This window comes from Pollachius pollachius, assembly GCF_949987615.1.
Source record: "Pollachius pollachius genome assembly, chromosome: 7".
NCBI classification, from domain to species: domain Eukaryota; kingdom Metazoa; phylum Chordata; class Actinopteri; order Gadiformes; family Gadidae; genus Pollachius; species Pollachius pollachius.
Genome location: NC_136940.1, coordinates 15,833,820 through 15,855,200, shown reverse-complemented (window position 1 = coordinate 15,855,200; position 21,381 = coordinate 15,833,820). Strand labels below are relative to the sequence as shown.

Genomic DNA, 21,381 nt, shown 5'->3' with positions numbered 1-21,381 from the left:
CAGGTTATTCCGCACTCACTAGTTTGTATGGTTCATGTAAATTGACAGATTCAAGCTAATCTATTGAATACATTTTTTAGAAAGTTAAATAGGCAATAGTTTTGAATGCAAACTCTGCTAATTATTTGGTTTGTTCTGAACCTGGAAGTGCCTTGTCAGTAGTTCTTAGCCGGTCAAACCTGAGGACCAACAAGTGTCATAAGGTCAGGCCCATCAACTAGATTCACCAATATTGCCATCATGTACTGATTAACAGAGCAAACAATTTTCTTTTTAAAGATCAGATTCTGGCATACACTCTGCAACCCAGTTTAGAATCACCCATGTATGGCTACAAGTACCTAAATATTAAAAGGTCCCATGGCATGCTACCAGGTGTGGTCTGATTAGCCGCTACACGTTTTGGAAATCTGCTTTGACATCATAGGTGGGCGTGTCCACCTAGATGTGTGACGGATAGATGAGCAACGTTTGCTACAATCCACCAGGTAGGCTGGTAGACTAATCTATCCAGCACACATCTAGGTGGACACCCACCTGTGATGTCATAAGGGGCAGATTTGCAAAATTGCTTGTAACTGCTAATCAGACCACACCTGGCAGCATGCCGTGGAACCTTTAACGTATTTAGTATTGATCCTTAAAAATAGACCCTATAAAAGGATTGCTTTGTTTACAAAGATTTCATTAATTATCTTGCTTCAAGACAATTTTGCAAGTTCACCTCAACATCCTGTAAACCCAGAAGCAGTTTCTGAAATTATTTTGTATTGGACATACAACTTTGCATATTCAACAATTGGAGGCTGTTTGCCAATGCAAGTCAAGTGTTCTTTCAGCATCTGTAAGGAAGGCTTTTGGAATTGCTCAGCACTACGTTTTCTTCCTACCAATTGGAGATTTCAAAAATAACTCGAACAGCATATCATCTTAAAAAGATTTATTGGCAGTTTATTCTTTCTTGGTAGCTGCCTTTCTCATTGCAGCCAGAACGTTGCTCAGCTCTTCTCTCTTTCTCTTGGCCCGGATATGAGTACCAATCTGTAAACATAAAATTCAGAATGAGTCCAGTGTTTGCATTTATTCATGAAAAAAGATTTGCCCAAACAATGTCATGGTCTTTACTTTCCATTTCAAGCCATGCGCTGCATCGGAAATTGCTTCTTTAATAGCAAGAGTGTGTAACCCTGTTTATTTATTCCAGAGTGAAAAACATCCACACAAGTGCAGCACTTTAAACATGGCTGCATGCACATACGATGGATAAAACGACCAAAGATGTTAATCAAAATGTGCTTTATTAAAGAGTGATCCGCCATTGCATAAGAAAGTGAGTGACGGAGAGAGACCCGAGAGTCACATGATCATATGGAGCACATATGGGGCAAGTATTAATCATGTATTTGTGCATATAAAATTTGGTACGCTGGGAGGACCAAGGCAGCAGCATATTGATTGTATTCACCCAGATTTCGATGGGTTATTTGGAGGATTAAACCATCGTACGGGCCTTCTGGCATCACAAACATTGGTCAATTACTTGGTTGTACTGATTCTGCACAAGACTTTAGAAAATGTAAATAGGACTTTAATCTTCTGTAAACCATGCATTCAGTGTTTTAGTTTCAGGGGAAAAACACTGAATCACTAAAGTATTTTAGACAATGATCATAAAGACCAATGCACTACTGCTATAGTTAACATTTGTGGCAATATGCACGCTCAAACTGGCTGCAGGGAACCCTCACTTATAAACCACATTTTATTGTCCGCACTCCACATACCCTCTTCTTGATGAACTTCAGAGCCCTCTTATCCTTGGACACCTTGAGCAGCTCCATGGCACGTCTCTCATAAGGAGCAAAACCACACACCTCACGGATCATATCGCGAACAAACTTGCTGTGCTTGGTCAAGCGCTGTAAGATAATATTGTTCAGTGTTATTTGGGAATGACAGTGGAAAAAGGGCATTCATGAGTACATGGACTTGAATATTGACTGATACAATTTAAAAGTACTCCTAGCAGAACCACTTGTTCCAGTTCCCTTAACACCGCAAAAAATAGTTTAGTCACTACAGTGTTTAATTGAGATACCAAACACTTCAGGTGACCGGAAAGACACTTACGCCTCGTCTGCGACTGTGCCTAGGGGCATAAACATTCTTGGTGACTGGGTGGCCTTTGCTGAGGCCCACAGCCATTGGGTAGCGGATAGCCATGTCTGAAAGATCGGAGGGGAAAGAAATACCAACAGGTGTTAAAAGAGTACCTCATCTTATGCTTTAATTGAACACAATTCAAAACCTTTTTATCAACACATTGTGTATATTGACCTAGGTTTATTAATCCAGATTCTTTAGCGATATCGGTATATTTCTAGGAAATGGCCACAGAACAGCTTTATCTGGCCCATCACAGATAGTTGATATCCATGTACCCCATAGATATAACATTCAATCATCCTTGCAGCCCATTAACAAGGTCCGGCGGCTTTAGAGACCAGAGTAGTAGCAGAGCTATAGTTTAGAGTAAGCTAGCTTAATAGCAAATCGTGGATATTGTAGCTTTACATTAACGTTGACGATTACGACTTGAATGGATTTCGAGCCAACACTGACGCACTGGCACCATTCATTTGATTGTCTAATAAGGACATTACAATTATTAAATTGAAATTATGGAGAGGGGGTCCAGCTCGTCAGAAAGCTGTTCGCTATCCTATAGCTTTGTGGCAAAGATTACTTCACTGAAGTAAGACGGTTGCCTTTATTATATTCTATCAATATTCTCTATGTATGATTTAATCCGCTATAGTTCACTAATAAGTGTAGTATGAAGCCTTCAATTGGCGAGATTGCAGAGATTTTAAAACGATTTTTAAAATACAAACATGGCAAAATAATACTCACCGACCTTCTTCAATGGCTGTCAAACAGGAAGGAGAGTTGTGAGGTTGCCGGTCGGCAAAGAAGGATTCTGGTCCAGCGCCCTCTAGCGATGTGGTGTTGCTCCAGTTTGCGATGCTTTAATATATTTTTGTATTATCCATTACTAATGCCATTAATAAAAATATGCACGAATGCTTTAATATTATCGATATTATTTAATAAATATGAAATATTATTTAACTCCAAAATAATAATGCAATTTTTTTGTGCACATGTTTAACCCAATGACAGTTCCATGAACAAAGGTCCCTTTAAATCGCACTGCTGATGCTTATTGGTTTATGATTATAAGCCTTGGATTAGTTATTCAGTTCTGTTGGATTCCAGCCCACTATGGAATCTATGGCAATGAAATTTCCGACAAATTAGCTAAAAAGCACTGGAATTAGACCAAACAGATATTAACATTCCATGTGGCAAAGGTATGGTGGTGCCGAGCATTCACCAAATAAAAAAAAAAGTTTCCCACCTTATGTAGCCGTTAGCTATGGTGGTGCTGAGCATTCACCAAAAAAAAAAGGTTCCACACCTTATCTAGCCATTAGCACACCAGGATCTCGTAATTACGACATCAGTATCTCGTAATAACGAGAAAATATCTCATAATTACGACATCAGGATCTCGTAATTATGAGAAAAGATCTCGTAATGACGACATCAGGATCTCGTAATTACGAGAAAAGATCTCGTAATTACGACATCAGGATCACCCCTCTCATTCATCAATAACGTGGCTGGCTGGCTGCAGGACGGCAACGATGACGGTATCCGATGCTATCGTATTTTATTTCTTGCTCGGATTGAGGCATTGAGATATATTGATGTTCCTTAAAAGTGAGGAGGGCATTTCTATGAGTATGTCAACATTGTGCAGACATCTGAAGTTATTGGGACTGTTCAGGAGAAAAGCCCAGTCGGACGTGCTACAAGTAGCTCTCCACCTGCAGGAGCAGTTGAACCAGTACGGGATGCTTCACGGATACAAATTTATGCATCGGAAATGCATCCAAGCACGCTTGGTAGTAACTCAAACAACTATACGGCACCTGCTCTTAATCCTAGATCCTCGAGGAATACAATTGAGGAAACAGAATCGTCTAAGACGTCATCTTTACATAAACCCAGGTCCAAACTTTTTGTGGCACGTCGATTCATACGACAAACTTAAACCCTATGGCATATTAATGGTGCTGTCGATGGGTTTTCCTGTATGGTCATATGGCTATATGCTTACACCACAAATAGCAATCCCCGTGTAATTGCTGGCTACTTCCTTGATGAAGTGGAAAAAGGAGCGGCACTCCCACCCGAATCAGGTCAGACCTGGGTACAGAAAACCGATCAATGGAGCAGATGCAGATATTTTTAAGAGGTTACCATGACGACCAGTTTTCTGAGCGATGCTACATTACCGGCTCAAGTAATCATAACCAAAGGATTGAACAATGGTGGGGATTTTTAAGAAAACACCATGCACAATACTGGATGAATATCTTTCAAGATTTGAAGGAGCCGGACCACTTCTCAGGGGACTTCCTCAACAAAAATCTAATACAGTTCACATGTCTGGAAATAATTGAGGTAGCCTAACTTTTGTTATTCACTGATTTATTCTTTTATGGATCTTTTCTTTTATTAACAAATCTCTCTAATGCTTTAAAATGCCTTTCTGTTTAGCTAAGCTAGATGATCTGTGTGTCATTTATCATTGAAAAGCGCTCTGAACGGCATTTCTTGTTATTTTCTTTTTAAAAATGATGTATTATAGGCCTACATATAGGCTATAGCAATATTTTTGCTCTTCTTGAAGGCCCAGGGTCCTCTTCAGACTCCTCATCATGGCTTGCTGTTTCTGTCCTCATTTTCTTTCTCAGTTTTTCAAGAAGGGACATCCTTGAGCATCCAATTCTCTGATGGCTGATATGTCCATCTGTGAAGAAACAATAAGCGTTAGCAAAACTATCTTCAAACGCCAGTTTGTCTCACTGTTCATACCAGATTATATACTGTAACATACATTGTTGTAATAATGTGTTTTTTTTTCAACATTGTGATTTCACAATTTTTACCAACAACAAATATTTATCCAAGTTAATATACAGTTATGTATTACACATTTACTAAAATTATTTATTTTAACTTTGTATTTACTAAGCTAAATTGTCTAGGGAAAGAGTGGGCTTTTGTGGTTAGAATAAAAACGCAGTTGTCAGGCATTAGAAGTAACAACACACTGTTAATTGAGAATTGGTGCCATGGTACGAATTTAAAAACTAAAACAGAAGAGGAAATAGAAAAAACTGTCTTGCAAAAAGGGCTAGTTTTGAGCGATAAACGCCCGTGTACGTTCACACCAAAAGCTGTAATGGTGCATTCAAACCAAAAGCTGTAAAGCGTTTTGAGGGATAAACGCCCATTCACTTTCTATTAGACATGAGCGATAAAGCGATAGGAGCGAAAAAACGCTTGAGCGATAGTTTTAAAGCTGTAAACCTGTAAATGAGTTGAAAACAGCTCAACTCTATGCAAATGAGCTAGTAGCGTTTCGGCTATAAATGACCGCCAGCCAATCGGAATGTAGCTGTCTCGCCGGCGTGGGTCCCAGGAAACATACGCGAAGACTTTAGTTCCTAGTTCCTACCGCACATTTGTTCCTTCATCATGTTGCTTGAGAGAATAATTGCGGCTATGCAGGCAGGGCGGCGCTCGGCATAGGCGACTAGGCGATCGCCTAGGGCGGCAAATGCGTTGGGGGCGCCCTCTGGTGGCGCCCTTAATTAGTCAATTAAAATATACGATACACGCACACACACAAACGATAGCGATCAACTAAGCTATAATCTAGCATATAAGAAATTGCTCCATTAATTAGTAATTAATTAATTAATTACTAATTAATCAGTGTTTCATGTATTTATGCTTATTATTATTTTTCTATTGACCAAACTTATGACTATCTTGTGTTTTGTGGCTCGGCATCAGCAGCAGCACTTGCCTCAACTACGAGCGTGCAGGCAAAAAGCGCGGCTCCTTTAAATGGAAAAGCAAAATCGCAAGAGCGATATGAGCTGTAAATATTTTGGACAGCGTTGCGTCTTGAGCTAGTACAGCAATAAAATGCAATATAAGTCTACATATAGGCCTAATATAGCAGTAGTAATTCGAAAATATCCTATAGGCTATAAATTAATAGGCTACTAAAACACTGAGGACTGAGGGACACTTTTACTGCAATGAGTAGGCCTACTCATCACTTTTAATTAAGGAATGTGTTTAATGTAGGACGGTGCATACTTCCTATGGAAATATTTGCTGCGTTCTTGCCAAAAAAGAGACACTGTGGCTTACATTTTCTTCCTTGATTTGGTTAATGTTTTCTTCAGTAACCCCTCTTTTTCGTAGAAAATCCCACAGACCATTATCGTATGGCGTTTGGTCTGTCATCTCTACCGTGGCGTGCACTTCTGTTAACAGAGCTAACCATGGAGCTAACAGCTGATGTTACTTTGCCTGTTAGCTAAAGCAACTCTACTTAAAATAGGAAAAGGTAGAAAAAAAGCAAGCACTTTTGGTCATAAAACCGTTATCTACAACCTTTATCTATACTGTCACTGAAATGTCCATTAGTATTTAGCCTCCACATAAGTATCAAGCTTACCAATGTTATTTAACCTCTCCATGGACGCGCATTGGCTCTACTGAGCAAAGTAGTGGCAGTGGGGCCGTTCATTTTTTCTCGTAATTACGAGATCCTGATGTCGTAAATACGAGATCCTTTCTCAAAATTACGAGATTCTAATGTCGTAATTACGAGATCATTTCTCGTAATTACAAGATCTTTTCTCGTAATTACGAGACTAACGTACGGTGGCGCTGAGCATTCACAAAAAAAAAAAGAAAAAAAAAGTAAGTTTCACACCGTTAGCACACCAGGATCTCGTAATTACGAGAAAAGATCTCGTATTTACGACATCAGGATCTCGTCATTATGAGAAAAGATCTCGTATTTACGACATCACGATCTCGAAATTACGAGAAAAGATCTCGTAATTACGAGATATTTTCTCGTAATTACGACATCAGGATCACCCCTCTCATTCATCAATAACGTGGCTGGCTGGCTGCAGGATGGCAACGATGACGCTATCCGACGCTATTGTATTTTATTTCTTGCTCGGATTGAGGCATTGGGAAATATTGATGTTCCTTAAAAGTGAGGAGGGCATTTATATGAGTATGTCAACATTGCGCAGACATCTGAAGTCATTGGGACTGTTCAGGAGAAAAGCCCAGTCGGACGTGCTACAAGTGGCTCTCTTCCTGCAGGAGCAGTTGAACCAGTACGGGATGCTTCACAGATACAAATTTATGCATCTGAAATGCATCCAAGCAGGCTTGGTAGTTACTCAAACAACGATACGGCACCTGCTCTTAATCCTAGATCCTCGAGGAGTACAACTGAGGAAACGGAATCGTCTAAGACGTCGTCTTTACATAAACCCAGGTCCAAACTTTTTGTGGCACGTCGATTCATACGACAAACTTAAACCCCCACAACAAATAGCAATCCCCGTGTTATTGCTGGCCTCGTAATTTCGAGATCCTGATGTCGTAAATACGAGATATTTTCTCGTAATTACGAGATCCTGGTGCGCTAACGGTGTGAAACTTACCTTTTTTTTTTTTTGTGAATGCTCAGCGCCACCGTACTATAACGGCTACATAAGGTGTGCATTTTTTTTGGTGAATGCTCAGCGCCACCATGCAGCGCCACCGTATGTTTGTATGTATTTTCTCTGAATTTACTTTTATGATTTAAAGTATCATTTGCCAACGTCCTTGTAACACACTCCAGTGTAGTAGTCCAGTAGTTGGCGGTATATAGTGAAAAACTATCATCCTCCATTAATCAGAAGAAGATTGTTATTTGCCATTCATTATTTTTCCTGAACCTGGAAGTACTTTTTTAGTGTATTCCTATGAACATATGCACACATTCGATTAGTTCGGAACTTATAGGGTGGGGTTTTGTTATATTAAAGCTCAAGCATTGACTACTTATAAATGATTGCCTTTTTGCTTAAGCAACACAAACACATTAATATAACATAGAAAATAAAATGTTATTAAATGTTTTATTCTGGGTTACATTAATTAAATAAATGGTAAATTGACTATCTAACTTGTATCTTGTTTTGTTATGGCAAGCATATTTTCTCGATAAGTTTTCTAACGTTGTATTATGTTGTATATTCAGTTACCCTACATGTTCAGTGTAGGAGAAAAAAATACTTTTGATGGGGTATTTGTATACTGTAAGCAGTATGGGTAGAGACAGAATTTAGGAGGTTTATGCAGAATCAAATGACCTAAAACATATAAGGAGACAGAGACACTGTTTTGACATTTTTATTAAAGACTCATTGTATGAGCTATTAGTATGCATATAATTTATTTGGGAAACTATATGCAGTTCCCATTTTTAACTGTGGAGGGAAGCCACAAGCAATGGAGCCATCTTCTGAACGGGATTCTCGTTCGAGGAAGCCTCCTCTTTCGGCGCGGTCCTCGTGAGCACAATCGGCCATCTTGACTTTTCGTAGCCGAGACCGGAGCTCTTTATTAAACTGCGCCTCGGGAACATTATAACAAATAGACTGCAGTTTCTCATTTAGAAATAGTTTCCATAGAGTGTATTCAGTCTCCGCGCTTTTCTAAAAGCAAACACAGGGCTCACGTTTGAGAGAGGTTCATATACTTGTTCAAACGAGTGGAGGAGCGAAACTTGGATTGGACTAATACTCGTCATGGCGACCGCTACCCCGAGCCGAGAATCAGGCCGTCCTGCGGCCTCGACTCCTCTCTCCCCGACTCGGATATCTCGCTTGCAGGAGAAGCAAGAATTGCAGCATCTTAACGACCGCCTGGCGGTCTATATAGACCGCGTCCGTTCTCTGGAGCTGGAGAATGACCGTCTGATGGTGAAGGTGTCGGAGAAGGAGGAGGTGACTACTCGAGAGGTGAGCCGGACATGAATGCAAACCATCTGTTATTTGCGTCCAGTTGGTGGCTTTTGCCCTTGCGGGTTGGAGCCGACGTTCATTTCGATCCTATGAAACACATCCCAAATTAATTATGCCTTATACTCAATTAAAAACTATAGCCGATTGTCGTAACGTTAAACGTGAAATCCCGGGGCTTCTTGATAGGGTCTATTACTTGTTTTAACTAACAGTTATTAATTAATGCTAGTGCAAGTTAATGATCCGTCTGACGCCATGTATATTTAAAAACTGAACATATTATTACTGTATACCACCTTGAGCCTGAGCATTTTTATTGGGGGTCCGGTGTTTGGTTTACACATCCTCCTCTTGGAGGATCGAGCGGGAGATCGCGCGCCAATAGGCTGACGCTGACGTCACTCTGTCACGTTCTTCAAATCGTAAAAGCCCTGCCCTGTTATGGTTCATGAAGTTGTTAACTCGAGGATTTTTAGAAACACGATTAATGCAATTTGGAAACTAAAATATATGCAACAAGAGAATGACCCGTAACCCGATTTTTGGGTAGGCTTCTGTAATAGAAAATAGGGATTATTGCAATTATGATTTGAACAGCAACTCATGCTCTTCCACTCAAGAACAAGATTCATACTTCCATTGAATCAGACAGCTCCAGCCAATGAGCAGAATACTTTTGTTTTATGGGACTGAATATACACCATGTTATTGTAAAACGAAATGGACGATCATATGAAATGGCTTTCAGTGGTGTCATACATATACATTTACATTACATTAAAAGCATTCAGCAGACACTTTTATCCAAAGTGACATATGTACATTTGTCAGAAGAAGGAGAAACCAAAATATGTCCCTGTCGGTACAGTAAGGATGTTCATCTAAACAAATGCCAAGATCTTACAATTTGTACTCTTTATAAATGCCAGGACGCACAACATCCAATTAGTGCGTAAGACGGGTGTTTTTAGGCGAGTAAGGCTATGCAGAGTCCAGGTGAACTCTGAAAAAGGGAGTCGTACATGTAATATGGCATATTTCCATTGGCAGAGATAAGACAGAAAGTTACATTTGTTCAACAACTATGAAGTGTTGCATGTCTGTGTTTGCAACATAAATACAAGCCAATTTATTGATAAGATGAAAATAATTTATTGAATGTAAACATTTGTTATCTATCCAGGTGAGCGGTTTAAAGGTGTTGTACGAGGCTGAGCTGGCAGATGCTCGCCGTGTTCTTGATGAGACTGCTAGAGAGAGGGCCAGGTTGCAGATCGACCTGGGAAAGGCTCAAGCTGACTTGGAGGAAACCACTCGCAGGTAATGCAAAATGTGTAACTCAGTGTTTGGTTTCACCATCACCCCTTGTTTTTTGTTCATTTGAATTTTACCCTCGTGATGTATTTAGTTTTTATGTATATAAGTGAACCAACAATTAACCATGGTGTCAATATTGAGCATCGGCTGTTGAGAAAGAAGATTCAATGAAATAATTTGTTTGCTAGTGGTGCAACAGAACGCAGCGATTTACTAAGCGAAATGTAACCATTATATTAAAATCCAATTTAAATTGATCACACCCAACATTTATCCTACTTCACATCTATGAAGTGAAATGAAAACAGATTTGGGGATAGAAGTCATTATCATGTGGGACATTGTCTAGCCTACAATGCTGTGTGTCTTCCATTAGCCTACTAAGACAAGTCTTTCTAAGTTTAAATACTTATGGCCCATAGAATAATAAGTAGATAGGAAAAAAAGCACTCATCTTCCATAGATTCAGTCCAAATCGCAATGAGTAGAACTTCTTGTGTCAACTAAAAGTATGCGATAAATCCATCCGAAGTACACATATGGAAAGTCAGTATAACCTGTATTATATGCAGTCCTATTCCTATTAGAAAACGACTTATTCAAGATTGATTAGCCACATGCAAACTTTCTCTCCCGTATGGTTAACATTTAGGTATAAATGGAAGGGTTTGGATGGGTTTAAAAAAATTGTCTCACACATTGATGGGATCCAGAACCAGTGAAGGTGATGTTAGAGAGGTACACTTAGAAACTAGACAAAAGATGGAGGAAGTGACCCACGGCATTCTCATACACAAGTGCTGTTACGATGACTTTTAAGGCTTCATTCAATTGGCTGGTTTGTGAGACGAGGGGAAATGGCATGCTGATTCCAGCTGCAGCCTCTACTGTTTCGCCATGAAATGCTCCTTCAATGTAATGAAGCCAAACAAGTTGCTTCTCATAAATATCCCTGATAAATGTGTATTTGTTTTGCATGCTAAATCGGCTACAATCCGCCACTATTTGCCTATACCAGCCTGAAGAAGAAAGATGGGGACCTGGCTGCAGCTGTCTCCCGGGCCTCAGCTCTTGAAGGACAGCTGAACCAGAGTGAGGCGGCTCTGGCTACTGCCTTAAGCCAAAATGCTGCTCTCAGTGCAGAACTTGGAGATGTTAAATCTATGCTGGCTAAGGTATGAATAATATCAAGACACAACTTTGTCACTTGAACAGGGCAAAATCAAAGGTGACATGTTTGTGCTGTGCATTATGTAACGTTAACTATTTGTTAAGCTGCTATATAAATATTTGTTTACAGGCTGAAGATGGACACACTGTTTCCAAGCGGCAGTTGGAGGCTGAAACCCTGATGCGCGTAGATCTGGAAAACCGCTGCCAGTCCTTGTCTGAGGAGCTGGAGTTCCGAAAGAACATGTTTGAGGAGGTAAACCTTTTGGTGACCATACCGCTTACGTTAAACTTTACTGTAACGTTTTTAAAATGTAATCTGTTTTGTAACAATGGCAAAATCATATAATTGCACTGATCAGACGGTGTTGCTCCTGAGGTTCTCGAAGCACTACTGACGGGTGGAGCTGGTCAAAACGATACGCACCGCTGTCGTGTTCAGTGTACTTACTGGCTTAGGAATGGTACTGCCGTCCAAATTCCCACTTTTGGAGAGTGGTCTCGGCCCGCCCCCTCCTCCACAGACTCAAAGCTCATGCAGGTTGCCAGGTGGAGGACACTGAACCAACACGAGTGCAGCTTTCTATTCTAAGATGAGCGCAATTATTCTATTTTGCAAATGACGGGCTATGACAAGTCCTACACTGCAAGTTGATCAGCTAATGCGTACGATTGCAATTCCTGTATTGCAAATGATAAACTTATGGCGTCCGTCTTGAAATCCGTCCGGGCTTTGCCAGTGTTTCAGCACGTCTTTGGTCCTGGAGCTTTTTCTAAAGGATCTGAGGCTCTTCAGGTCAGGGAGAATGTATTACAATATCCTAGTTTGCTTGCTTCCATATCTGCACCACGCTGTGTTTGCACCAATTAGTTTCATATCTGGCAACCCGGGTACGCAGAGAAATGTGAATTATAACACAACAAAACGTTCTGACAGACATTTCAAAGGTGCTGGCCTTAGCAATGTGATTCATAAGCGTAGTCTGACTGGTCATGCTTTAACTTCAATGACCTATATTAAAGTTTGTATTTGCATTTTATACAATGATGTATACAAAGATCAAATATTCATTTACATAATTTTTTTTATTGGCTGATAGGATTACTTTTATAGCACATATACAACAGAATCATTCTCAGGACTGAGCAATCAAGTAGCAATCTACAAGCTAAATGGTAGACAGTATATACATGTATGTATTTATAACATTTAACATTCTTCATTCCTAAGGAGGTGCGCGGGTCTCGGCGTAGGCAAGAGCAGAGAATTGTGGAAGTGGATTCTGGAGTTAGACAGGACTATGAGTTTAAACTGGCACAGGCTTTACAGGTATGTGCTACTATGTTTGTTTCGCATGTTTCAATGCTCTGAATATAATGTATTTCTTATTACAATAGCTTTCGTTAATAATCACTCCAAACATTGTTGGACATTTGTGCTACCTTTAGTAAGTGTATACATAATTGGTGTATAGAAAAGGTCTTACTTATACTTCATGTGTTGCACACAACAGTTTAGCTACACTTTCTTAAGATGTTCAATGTTACATTACAGGTTCTGAATAGGACCTGTTAATCACATTCTTTTAATTTCATTATTTAATCTAGGGTAAGGTCAAAACATGCATGAATGCATGTTTTGCTTTAGGAACTAAAGTTATGGGCTTTAATTTGTAGTTACCATTTTTCATAATGGAAGTGACAATATTATTCAGTTTGTATTTTGTTTTGCCACCAGGACCTTAGGAAGCAGCACGATGAACAGGTTTCACTGTACAAGGAGGAGCTGGAGCACACCTTCCAGGCCAAGGTAGGAGACTCACGCCTCCATTATGGCTCTCCTACTGTATTCCTCCTACCATAAATGAATGCCAACAAAATCCTAAAGAAGTTTCCTCTTTCATTATTGTGGCCAAATAACCGTTCATAACCTATTTGTTTGCCATCTAGCTTGGTAATGCCTTGGTTTCGTCCGAGATGAATGACAAGGCAATGGGCACAGCCAGGGAGGAAGTGCATGAGGCTCGTACCAGGATAGAAAGCCTTGGATACCAGCTGAGCTCGTTGCAGAAACAGGTAAACCCCATGTCACTGCATTGTAAATCAGTCCTTCAAGTATGCATTAGCTATTGGAGGTGTTGGTGGAAATGTGCTGTGGCCTTCGGTTTGGTACATCAAGTTTGACAATATTTTGTCTACTTTAAGGCCTCCGCCGCAGAAGAGCGTGCTAGAGAGCTTGAAGAGCTGTTATCTGCAGAGAAGGACAAGCACCGCCGTTCCGTTGAGGGGAAAGAAATGGAAATGAGCGAGCTGAGAGAACGGATGAATGCCCAACTGAATGAGTACCAGGAACTCCTGGATGTCAAGTTGGCTCTTGATATGGAAATCAACGCCTACAGGAAGCTGCTGGAGGGCGAGGAGCATCGGTATGGCCTGCACATGGACACAATTATTATTGGATGGATGCAGGAAGCTACAGAAGAACTACAACTGAGAATAGTGTACAGGGATTCCTACAGCCCTTTGCCACTTAGCCAAAGCAACAGCGCTGCTTAGCATCGCTTAAGCAACAAACGCCTGCCACCTTAACTACATCGTCCAAAAAATATATATATATTATACAAAAGTATAAAATAATTGAAACTTCATTCACTCTCTGTGTATAGATCAGACTGCAGGGTAACAGCGAGCATGAAAACAAGCATAAATGGTCCACCTATAAAAGACCGCACCCCCAACTTCTTTTCATGCATTTAACCCCATATGGGGATCCAAAACTTGATGCGTGTTGATGTTGATCTACCAAAGTACAAAATGTGGGAACCACGGTGCTTTTCAGGTACCGGTATACAGAGAACCCTAATGTCTTTCGCAAGGTATCAGAAGAAGTCTGAAAGAATCAAAGGGGTGCAAACTCGTCGAGTGACGGTGACAATCGCCCACTTTTTTGAATTTTTTGCTGTAGTCAAATTAAAAGGTACACCTTTTTTTTTTTAATGACTTGGGAGTAATGAATACAATTATTACCATAGGCTGAAGCTGTCCCCCAGTCCCTCGTCCCGCGTGACCGTTTCCAGGGTGACAGGCTCCTCGACCCGCAGCACCAAAAGGAAGAGGCTTGAGGTGGAGGAAGGGGCCTACCTGGAGGCGGCGAGTGGCCAACTCCTTGTGTCTGAGGAAGCCACGGCTTCTGGAGCAGTGACCATCTTGCCCACTGACATGGACGGGAACGCCATCACACTGGCCAACGACACTGAACAGGTACACTGAGCACGCTCTAATGTTGCAATGGAACATATTGTAATGGGTTATCCTTTCTCAAACATGTTTTGCAATACATGTGTAAGTCGGTACATCAAGGTAATGGTCATAGACTCTTTATATAACCTTTAAGAATACTGTAATGAACGTAGAGTCTAGAAAGCACAATGATTCACCTCGCCTTCCTCTTGACGGTAAGACTAACATTCTCGCATTTATTCACATAGGATCAGCCTCTCGGCAGCTGGCGCTTGAAAAGGCAGGTGGACGGAGGAGAGGAGGTCACTTACAAGTTCTCTCCAAAGTTTATCCTGAAGGCTGGCCAGTCCGTGACGGTAAGAAGCAAATCATGAGATTCATAAATCAAATAAAGCTAACCCTAACTACTTGCATAATGAATGCTACTAATGCAAAGATTGCAACTAGGGACATTGACCATTTGTCAAAGATGAGCTAGAAAAGTTTGTGGCGGGGGCCAGTTGAGTATTATTGTTGTGTGTTATAACTGTTTAGTGCGTGTTTCCGCACCAAAGTTATTTAATTCTGCAAGCAAATGTTGAACTGTCCGATTTAGGTGAACAGTTTGATACGATAGCCAATACAGCCAATTTTGACTTTGAAATGTTAATCAAATTATACGACGACCACTGAATGCTCATGTATGTCTTCCATTTTAATAGGTCTGGTCCGCAGATGCAGGTGTTGCTCACAGTCCCCCATCCGACCTGTTGTGGAAGAGCCAGGCTTCCTGGGGAACAGGAAGTGACATCCTCACCAGCTTGGTCAATGCGGATGGAGAGGTAATGTTTGTTGTAGGGATTTAGCGGAAGACAAATGTTTAGGGAATAAGCAGTATCCTTTTTTCTTCTTTGGAATACCATCAGACCGACCAGTGTTATTTGGCCTCAAAAAATGTTTTTCTAAACCAATGGGTGATGCCGTGATCCTTATGTTTCTACATTCTATGGTACATTTCTAGGTGATCTTTTTATTTACCAAAATGTTACAAATATTCTGTTATATAATTAAGTATTTTATGAATGTCAGAAATTTGTATGTGCTTGTCTTGGACTCTGTGTCTATATCACACCTGCAAACTTGTCGCATTTCGGCATCAATCGCCGTTTTCTTGGTCAATTTGGTCAATTAACGTGAATCGCGTAGAACCCCAGAGTTTTTTTTTGGGGGGGGCAGGGGGGGCTGTCCTTCATATAAAACATTATTGGATAATTCTTATAATTGACATTTCTCTGGGCCAATCGGAATCCCAGCACTTGCTTCAGAATCTTGAAGCACGACACAGCGCCAACTGAGCTCGCCGGATGAGACGCCTGGCTACCGCGCGAGTCTGATGGAAACTCTTAACGTCAATTTGAAGTAGGGGTGTAGGCCTACGGTATAAACAGTATAGAAAGTACACCAGTGTGAATTTGCGCTACGGTATGGATTTTGACGTTGCCGTAGACAGTGTTGTGTGTAACGCGTAACAAAGTAAGTAACGCGTTAATACAGTAACCTAACTACTTTTTCATGTTAAAAGTAAAGTGACGCGCAGCGTCACTTTACAGATTTGACAGCGATACTGCCTTCTCAGGCAGTATGCTATATCGCAAGCACGCAGGCGAGCTCATTCCAATCCACACCGTATGAGACAGACGCTGGTAGAGTGAAGCTGTCTCTTCATATCAGTCATTGCTTCCGCAGGCATTTTGAAAGCCAGTCCTTACGACAAAATGCCAGCGGTGGAACGAGATAACAATCGTCGTCACTGTTTACCTGTGTAAGGACATGGTTCCCTTTAAAAATGTAGATAGAAAGGGCTTTAAAGAGATGGTCAAAACACTCGATCCCAGGTACGCGTTACCTGCCCGCACACACTTCAGCCAAATTGAGATGCCAAAACTATACGGCAATGTCCGCAAGCAAGTGGAGAAACAAATCCATACCATTAAACATTTGTGTTTTTCAGAGATGGAAGTAACTTGAGAAAAGATTTTAATGTTTTTTATGCAGTTTTGCTGCCTGTATTTTACCCCTTCAGAAGCATTTATATCGAAATTAGAAGACAAAATTAACATACTGTGATATAATACCGTTACCGTCTATCCCTCAAATCATACCGTGATATACATTTTAGTCCATACCGTACAGCCCTAATTTGAAGGATCTATCTTTTGTTAAATTCGAGGTAAGTCAAGCTTTTTAGAGCAAAAACAACAGCTATTTGTTTGCTTGATTCAACTAACGTTAGCTACCGCTTTTTTGATGTGATATAATTTACAATAATATTGTATTTTTAGGACCGAGTCAACGCCGAGTACTGCACGAACGTAGACCTTGCTTAAAGTTAGTAAATTCTAACAACATAGGGCTATTTAGATAAATAATCTGGCAAGGGTGTTGTCCTAGGCTAATACACCAACAGCAAATTTCTGTATAATAAAGAGCTACATTTTGCATCCAAGTCTGTCGTTTGAAGTCTTGCCATTGTATTGTGTGCTACAACCTCCGTAATGAATATTCACACTAAATCCCGCCCAGGGTAACTCAGAATTCGAGTAGTCGTATATCTCGGAACAACGATCAGTCCTTGGACCGATAATCCCCCCCCCCTCCGACACTCACCTTTTTTACTGAGGAGTTTGCAGGTCTGCTATATAAACTACAAGCCAGTATGCATCACTATGTTGACATTGTCAATAGTGAATAACTTCTGCATTCAGCTTCCAAGCCCAGCTAGAATGTAGAACCAATATGGCCGCTAGGCTAACAAAGCCTAATGGCCACGGCAGCTGACATGATAAGCTGGTGACATACAGAATCCTATATTTCTGTAAAGAATGGGACAGAATTTATCTTAAACAATTAGGTCCATCTCTTTGGAGAGTATCTCACTCAACTTTGTTCTCTATATAGGAGGTGGCTAAGAGGAGTGTTGCTAAAACCGAGGTAGAGAATGGAGAGGAGGAGGAGGAGGAAGAAGAAGAGGAAGAAGAAGAAGAGGATGAGATGATTGTGGGAACGGTAAGCAGAAACCTTCAGTCAACTATTCAGAGCATCTGTCTGGATAATAAACAAAATCTTTAAATAGACTAGATGTATTTATTTATTTATAAGGTACTGCTAATCTCAAATCTCTGAATTTGCAACTCGGATTAATGGGTTTCAATGGTGTAACTTGGAATATTCATAGATACTTATTTCAATGTTGAAAGATGGCTAATGTCTCCTCTTTCATCCAACTAGGGCAAGAAGGCATCTTCTAGAGAGTGTGCCATTATGTGAGCTTCTCCCTCTTTCCAATTTTTACTCCTGGTTTTCACCATAGAGCCACTCGCATATTTTTCTATTTGTCTTGTCATCTAGTTTTTGTTTTTGCTTTTTTATGGCTACGCAAGACATGGACTTTTTTTTTTAAACGTTTCTACTGTTGTGCCCAGCCATGGACCTTCTTTTGATAATGTACACAACTAGTTATCTTTATGATGTTCAGTCATAAAGATGGAGAGAACTATATGCCAACACTGAAGTTGGCATCTGCCTGTGACTTTCAACCTTATGTGGTTACCTTTACAGAATCTAAGGTAGTTGCTTTGGATATTGTTTGTTTTGAGGCTTGGTGGTTTAAGGAAGCTCTTTTGCCAACGCATCTTAAATTTGAACTCCCGATATAAATTATTGCCTCTGAATCATTTCTGTATACTGGTAACCAATAGGTAGGATTTCCCACCAATTTTTTTTATTTAGATCAACAATGTTTCAGTAAGCAATCAGAAAATGGTTGATGTAGTTTCACAGAATAAATGTTTACACACATTTTACCCTACCTTCAATGGCGATGGCAGATTGGCTCCCAATGAATGGGATGTCAGGGATGTATTCAGCCTGCCATTGTTTTTTGTGACTAATTTCACTTGGAGAACTATTTCATATATTTGAATGTCCTTAAATGCAGCTGATCATTTCATGCAAAAACCTGCCATGATGGGTTTTCCATCAAGCGGGGGCAGGGGGGGAAAGACAGATGATTAATATGAAGCTCTTATGGTTGTATTTCTTAAATTACTTTTTACGTTATTCCTTGAAAATTGCAGTGGTAATGAAAACTTCTTGACATGACTAGCATCAGGTCAAGAAGGGTTGTACTCAATGTGGGAATATTAATGTAATACTTTCAAAATATAATATCTCAACTTAGAATGTTGGACCCAGACATGTCTATAATTGGAGTATTAAAATAGATACTTGGAAAATAATGCCACATGACCAGAGAGTATTAATACAATGGCTGGATCACCATAATGACATTGAATCTCTTAATGTGTGGATCACAGGTGGCTGTTTAAAGTTTAACATGTTTAAACATTACTTCACTGAGCTGTCACTTTAATTCAAAGTGAATTTTACGCATACATTAAACCATTCTACACCCCTCTGTAATCTGAAAGATGGTTAAATTGTGTATTGACGAAAAAATAAATAAAGCTGGAAGGCTGGTTAATCAAATGTGTTGGATAGTCATTAGGCTAAAATTGATTGCGTCCAACACCTCATTCTTTGAAATCCTAGTCTTATCAACTTATTTTTCAGTATAGTTGCTCTTTTTTTTTTTTTATGCAAGGATAGTCATTGCTGTACCTTGTTGGGCAAAATAACATCTTAGTGAAGTTATTTCCACTAGAAATTATGTCGAAAATTGGCAACAGTTAGCCTGGCTCCGCCATCCTAAGTACTTCCGCTCAATTTGAATTGCCCTTCACTACTAGGTCTGCGGTATGTTAGTGGGTTTTCGCCGTCTAAATTTTCTGCGTCCAATCAGCGAAGAGGGAGTGGCTGAGATCAATGACGTTAAAGTCAGCTCTCGTTGACTGACATCTTCACGCACAGTTTTTGGTTTGTTCACAGCCTGCGCGTAACGTAATTCCCGGCCAAACGACTGGTTATGGCAGATCCAGAGTGGCACTGGGCAGATCCAATAGTTTTAAAGTTCAACAGATGTACAGATTAAATGAAGTACGAGAGTCTGGTAGGACCAGGCTAGGCAACAGTTATATGCCGGAGCTAAATTGGCAGAGTGCTGGACCTTTTAAAAGGTTGTTAAATCGTGAATGTAAAGATTTGAGTTGCCTCTAAAGGTGTGTTCACACAAAAAGCGACGCAAATAGTCTATTTGCGTAACTAACCGCAAATTTTTCTAGCACAAGTGATCAGCATCGAGAGAAATTCGCACCAAAGTTAAAATATTTCAACCTGAGCCAACATGCAAATTTGCATCGTTTGTGTGAACCGTGTAGTTCGGGCCGCCTGTTTGGTTGTTAAAAATGTGCATCTATTTGCGTCTTTGCATTGACTTTGTATGAATTTGCGCCAGTACGCTTTTGGTGTGAATGCACCTTTAGCCCCGCCAACACCACCAGTAGCAGGAGAAGTGTGGTGGGCTAGGTCGTTTGGATGTTTTGATCTGTTGGCATTACTTTGTGTTCAGTAATGGGAACTAATGATGCAATGCATACACTGCTTTTCAGATAATATTGTATCACCCTGGGAATTGGTTACTATATTGTGTGTATTTCAATGCATTGCTTGTCATAAACATATTTAGGCATTTTTATGATGTAATCCATTTGTTTAGAAATATTGTTAAACATTTGTATGTGTCTCAGGGTGTTGAGGGTAATTTGGATGTTCTGGGATAGTGTTTTTCCAGTGTGACCCAGATAATTGGCATTCTGCATTCAAAGAAAACTAAGAATGCAAATACAAGACAATAAACTTATTGTAATAGGAAGCCTTATTGGGAATTTTTATTATTCCAGTATTCTGATAATTGGACAATAAGACCACTACACCATTTACACTGTAGACAAATGATCATAGGTCCCTGGTGTCTGACATGAAGGTCTGGTCATGCTCTGTGCTTAACACTTTAAATACGCACTTTGTTAATCCTGTATAGATTTGCACAGGATTAGTCACCAGGCATCCCTAGCTAAAACTAGTCCACACCCAACAATGTTGGATAATGTCGAAATTGGGTATCACTACCTTGACACAACACTGAACCATAACACCCAAATCTTAATCACCATTGAAGTGTGTGTGGGGGGGGGTGCATGCCAAATGTCTGTTCATTCACCTTGATATAACTTTTTGTATGCATAAATGTTTTTAAAATATGTTGTCTCATTTTCTATTTTATCAGGATGGAGATGGTCATTTACAGAATTAAATGAGCAATCATGGGTCTTGCAAATCATCAGAATTATTTACTTAAAGCAAGCCATCCTCGGTTTTATAAATGGGGTTTACCTTACCAACCCATACATCGCTCAAATCATCGGAATTCATCTTCCTGTAGCAGTGGTAGAAAAAATAGATGCGCCATTGAAACTTGCTGTAAAACTTTATTGGCATCAGAAAAAATACTCTTTTTAGAACATTCAATTTAAGACATTTCAGTTATTGTTCGACAGACTGATCAGAAGATGATCTCATACAATTCACAAGGCTGTAGAAGATAAATGGCAGAGGAAAAGCTTTTTGTTCTACCTATTTAAAAAATCGAGATGTGAAATCGAAAATAATCATAGCTTTCAGAAGAGTTGTGAAACCGTAGTCTTTTGGGTCAGGGCTTTGGCCACATGTATGTCATTGGGTT

The 21,381-nt window shown here is 40.1% G+C and overlaps 2 protein-coding genes across 3 annotated transcripts; one reads left to right on the top strand and one right to left on the bottom strand.

Moving 5' to 3' along the window:
• Positions 1–925: 925 nt before the first annotated feature.
• On the bottom strand, positions 926–2,974 carry rpl36 (ribosomal protein L36). Of its 2 annotated transcripts, none has more exons than XM_079740332.1 (4): positions 2,914–2,974; positions 2,131–2,225; positions 1,785–1,919; positions 926–1,041 (listed from the first exon to the last, which is right to left on the bottom strand). In XM_079740332.1, exons 2-4 carry the CDS (start codon positions 2,221–2,223, stop codon positions 952–954), a joined length of 318 nt encoding a protein of 105 aa, XP_079596458.1. In that variant the 5' UTR covers positions 2,224–2,225; positions 2,914–2,974; the 3' UTR covers positions 926–951. The 2 variants fall into 2 exon arrangements, with proteins under 2 accessions (XP_079596458.1, XP_079596459.1); XM_079740333.1 differs by having other exon boundaries at positions 2,918–2,954.
• Positions 2,975–8,539: 5,565 nt separating this feature from the next.
• Positions 8,540–20,899, top strand: LOC307078041 (lamin-B2.L-like). The gene is made up of 13 exons (XM_079739612.1): positions 8,540–8,972; positions 10,159–10,295; positions 11,311–11,467; positions 11,593–11,718; positions 12,694–12,792; positions 13,201–13,272; positions 13,413–13,538; positions 13,668–13,888; positions 14,495–14,723; positions 14,951–15,058; positions 15,404–15,523; positions 17,640–17,747; positions 17,970–20,899. The coding sequence occupies exons 1-13, from the start codon at positions 8,760–8,762 to the stop codon at positions 18,006–18,008; spliced, it is 1,755 nt and encodes a 584-aa protein (XP_079595738.1). The 5' UTR covers positions 8,540–8,759; the 3' UTR covers positions 18,009–20,899.
• Positions 20,900–21,381: the final 482 nt, after the last annotated feature.

Bases quoted from the DNA above. Each gene is read 5' to 3' on its own strand.
- rpl36 (XM_079740332.1), bottom strand. From the start codon at position 2,223: ATGGCTATCCGCTACCCAATGGCTGTGGGCCTCAGCAAAGGCCACCCA. The intron at 1,920-2,130 runs GTAAGTGTCTTT...ATTATCTTACAG, and splicing joins GGCACAGTCGCAGACGAGGC to CGCTTGACCAAGCACAGCAA. The intron at 1,042-1,784 runs GTATGTGGAGTG...TTATGTTTACAG, and splicing joins TGAAGTTCATCAAGAAGAGG to ATTGGTACTCATATCCGGGC.
- LOC307078041 (XM_079739612.1), top strand. From the start codon at position 8,760: ATGGCGACCGCTACCCCGAGCCGAGAATCAGGCCGTCCTGCGGCCTCG. The intron at 8,973-10,158 runs GTGAGCCGGACA...TTATCTATCCAG, and splicing joins AGGAGGTGACTACTCGAGAG to GTGAGCGGTTTAAAGGTGTT. The intron at 14,724-14,950 runs GTACACTGAGCA...TTATTCACATAG, and splicing joins TGGCCAACGACACTGAACAG to GATCAGCCTCTCGGCAGCTG.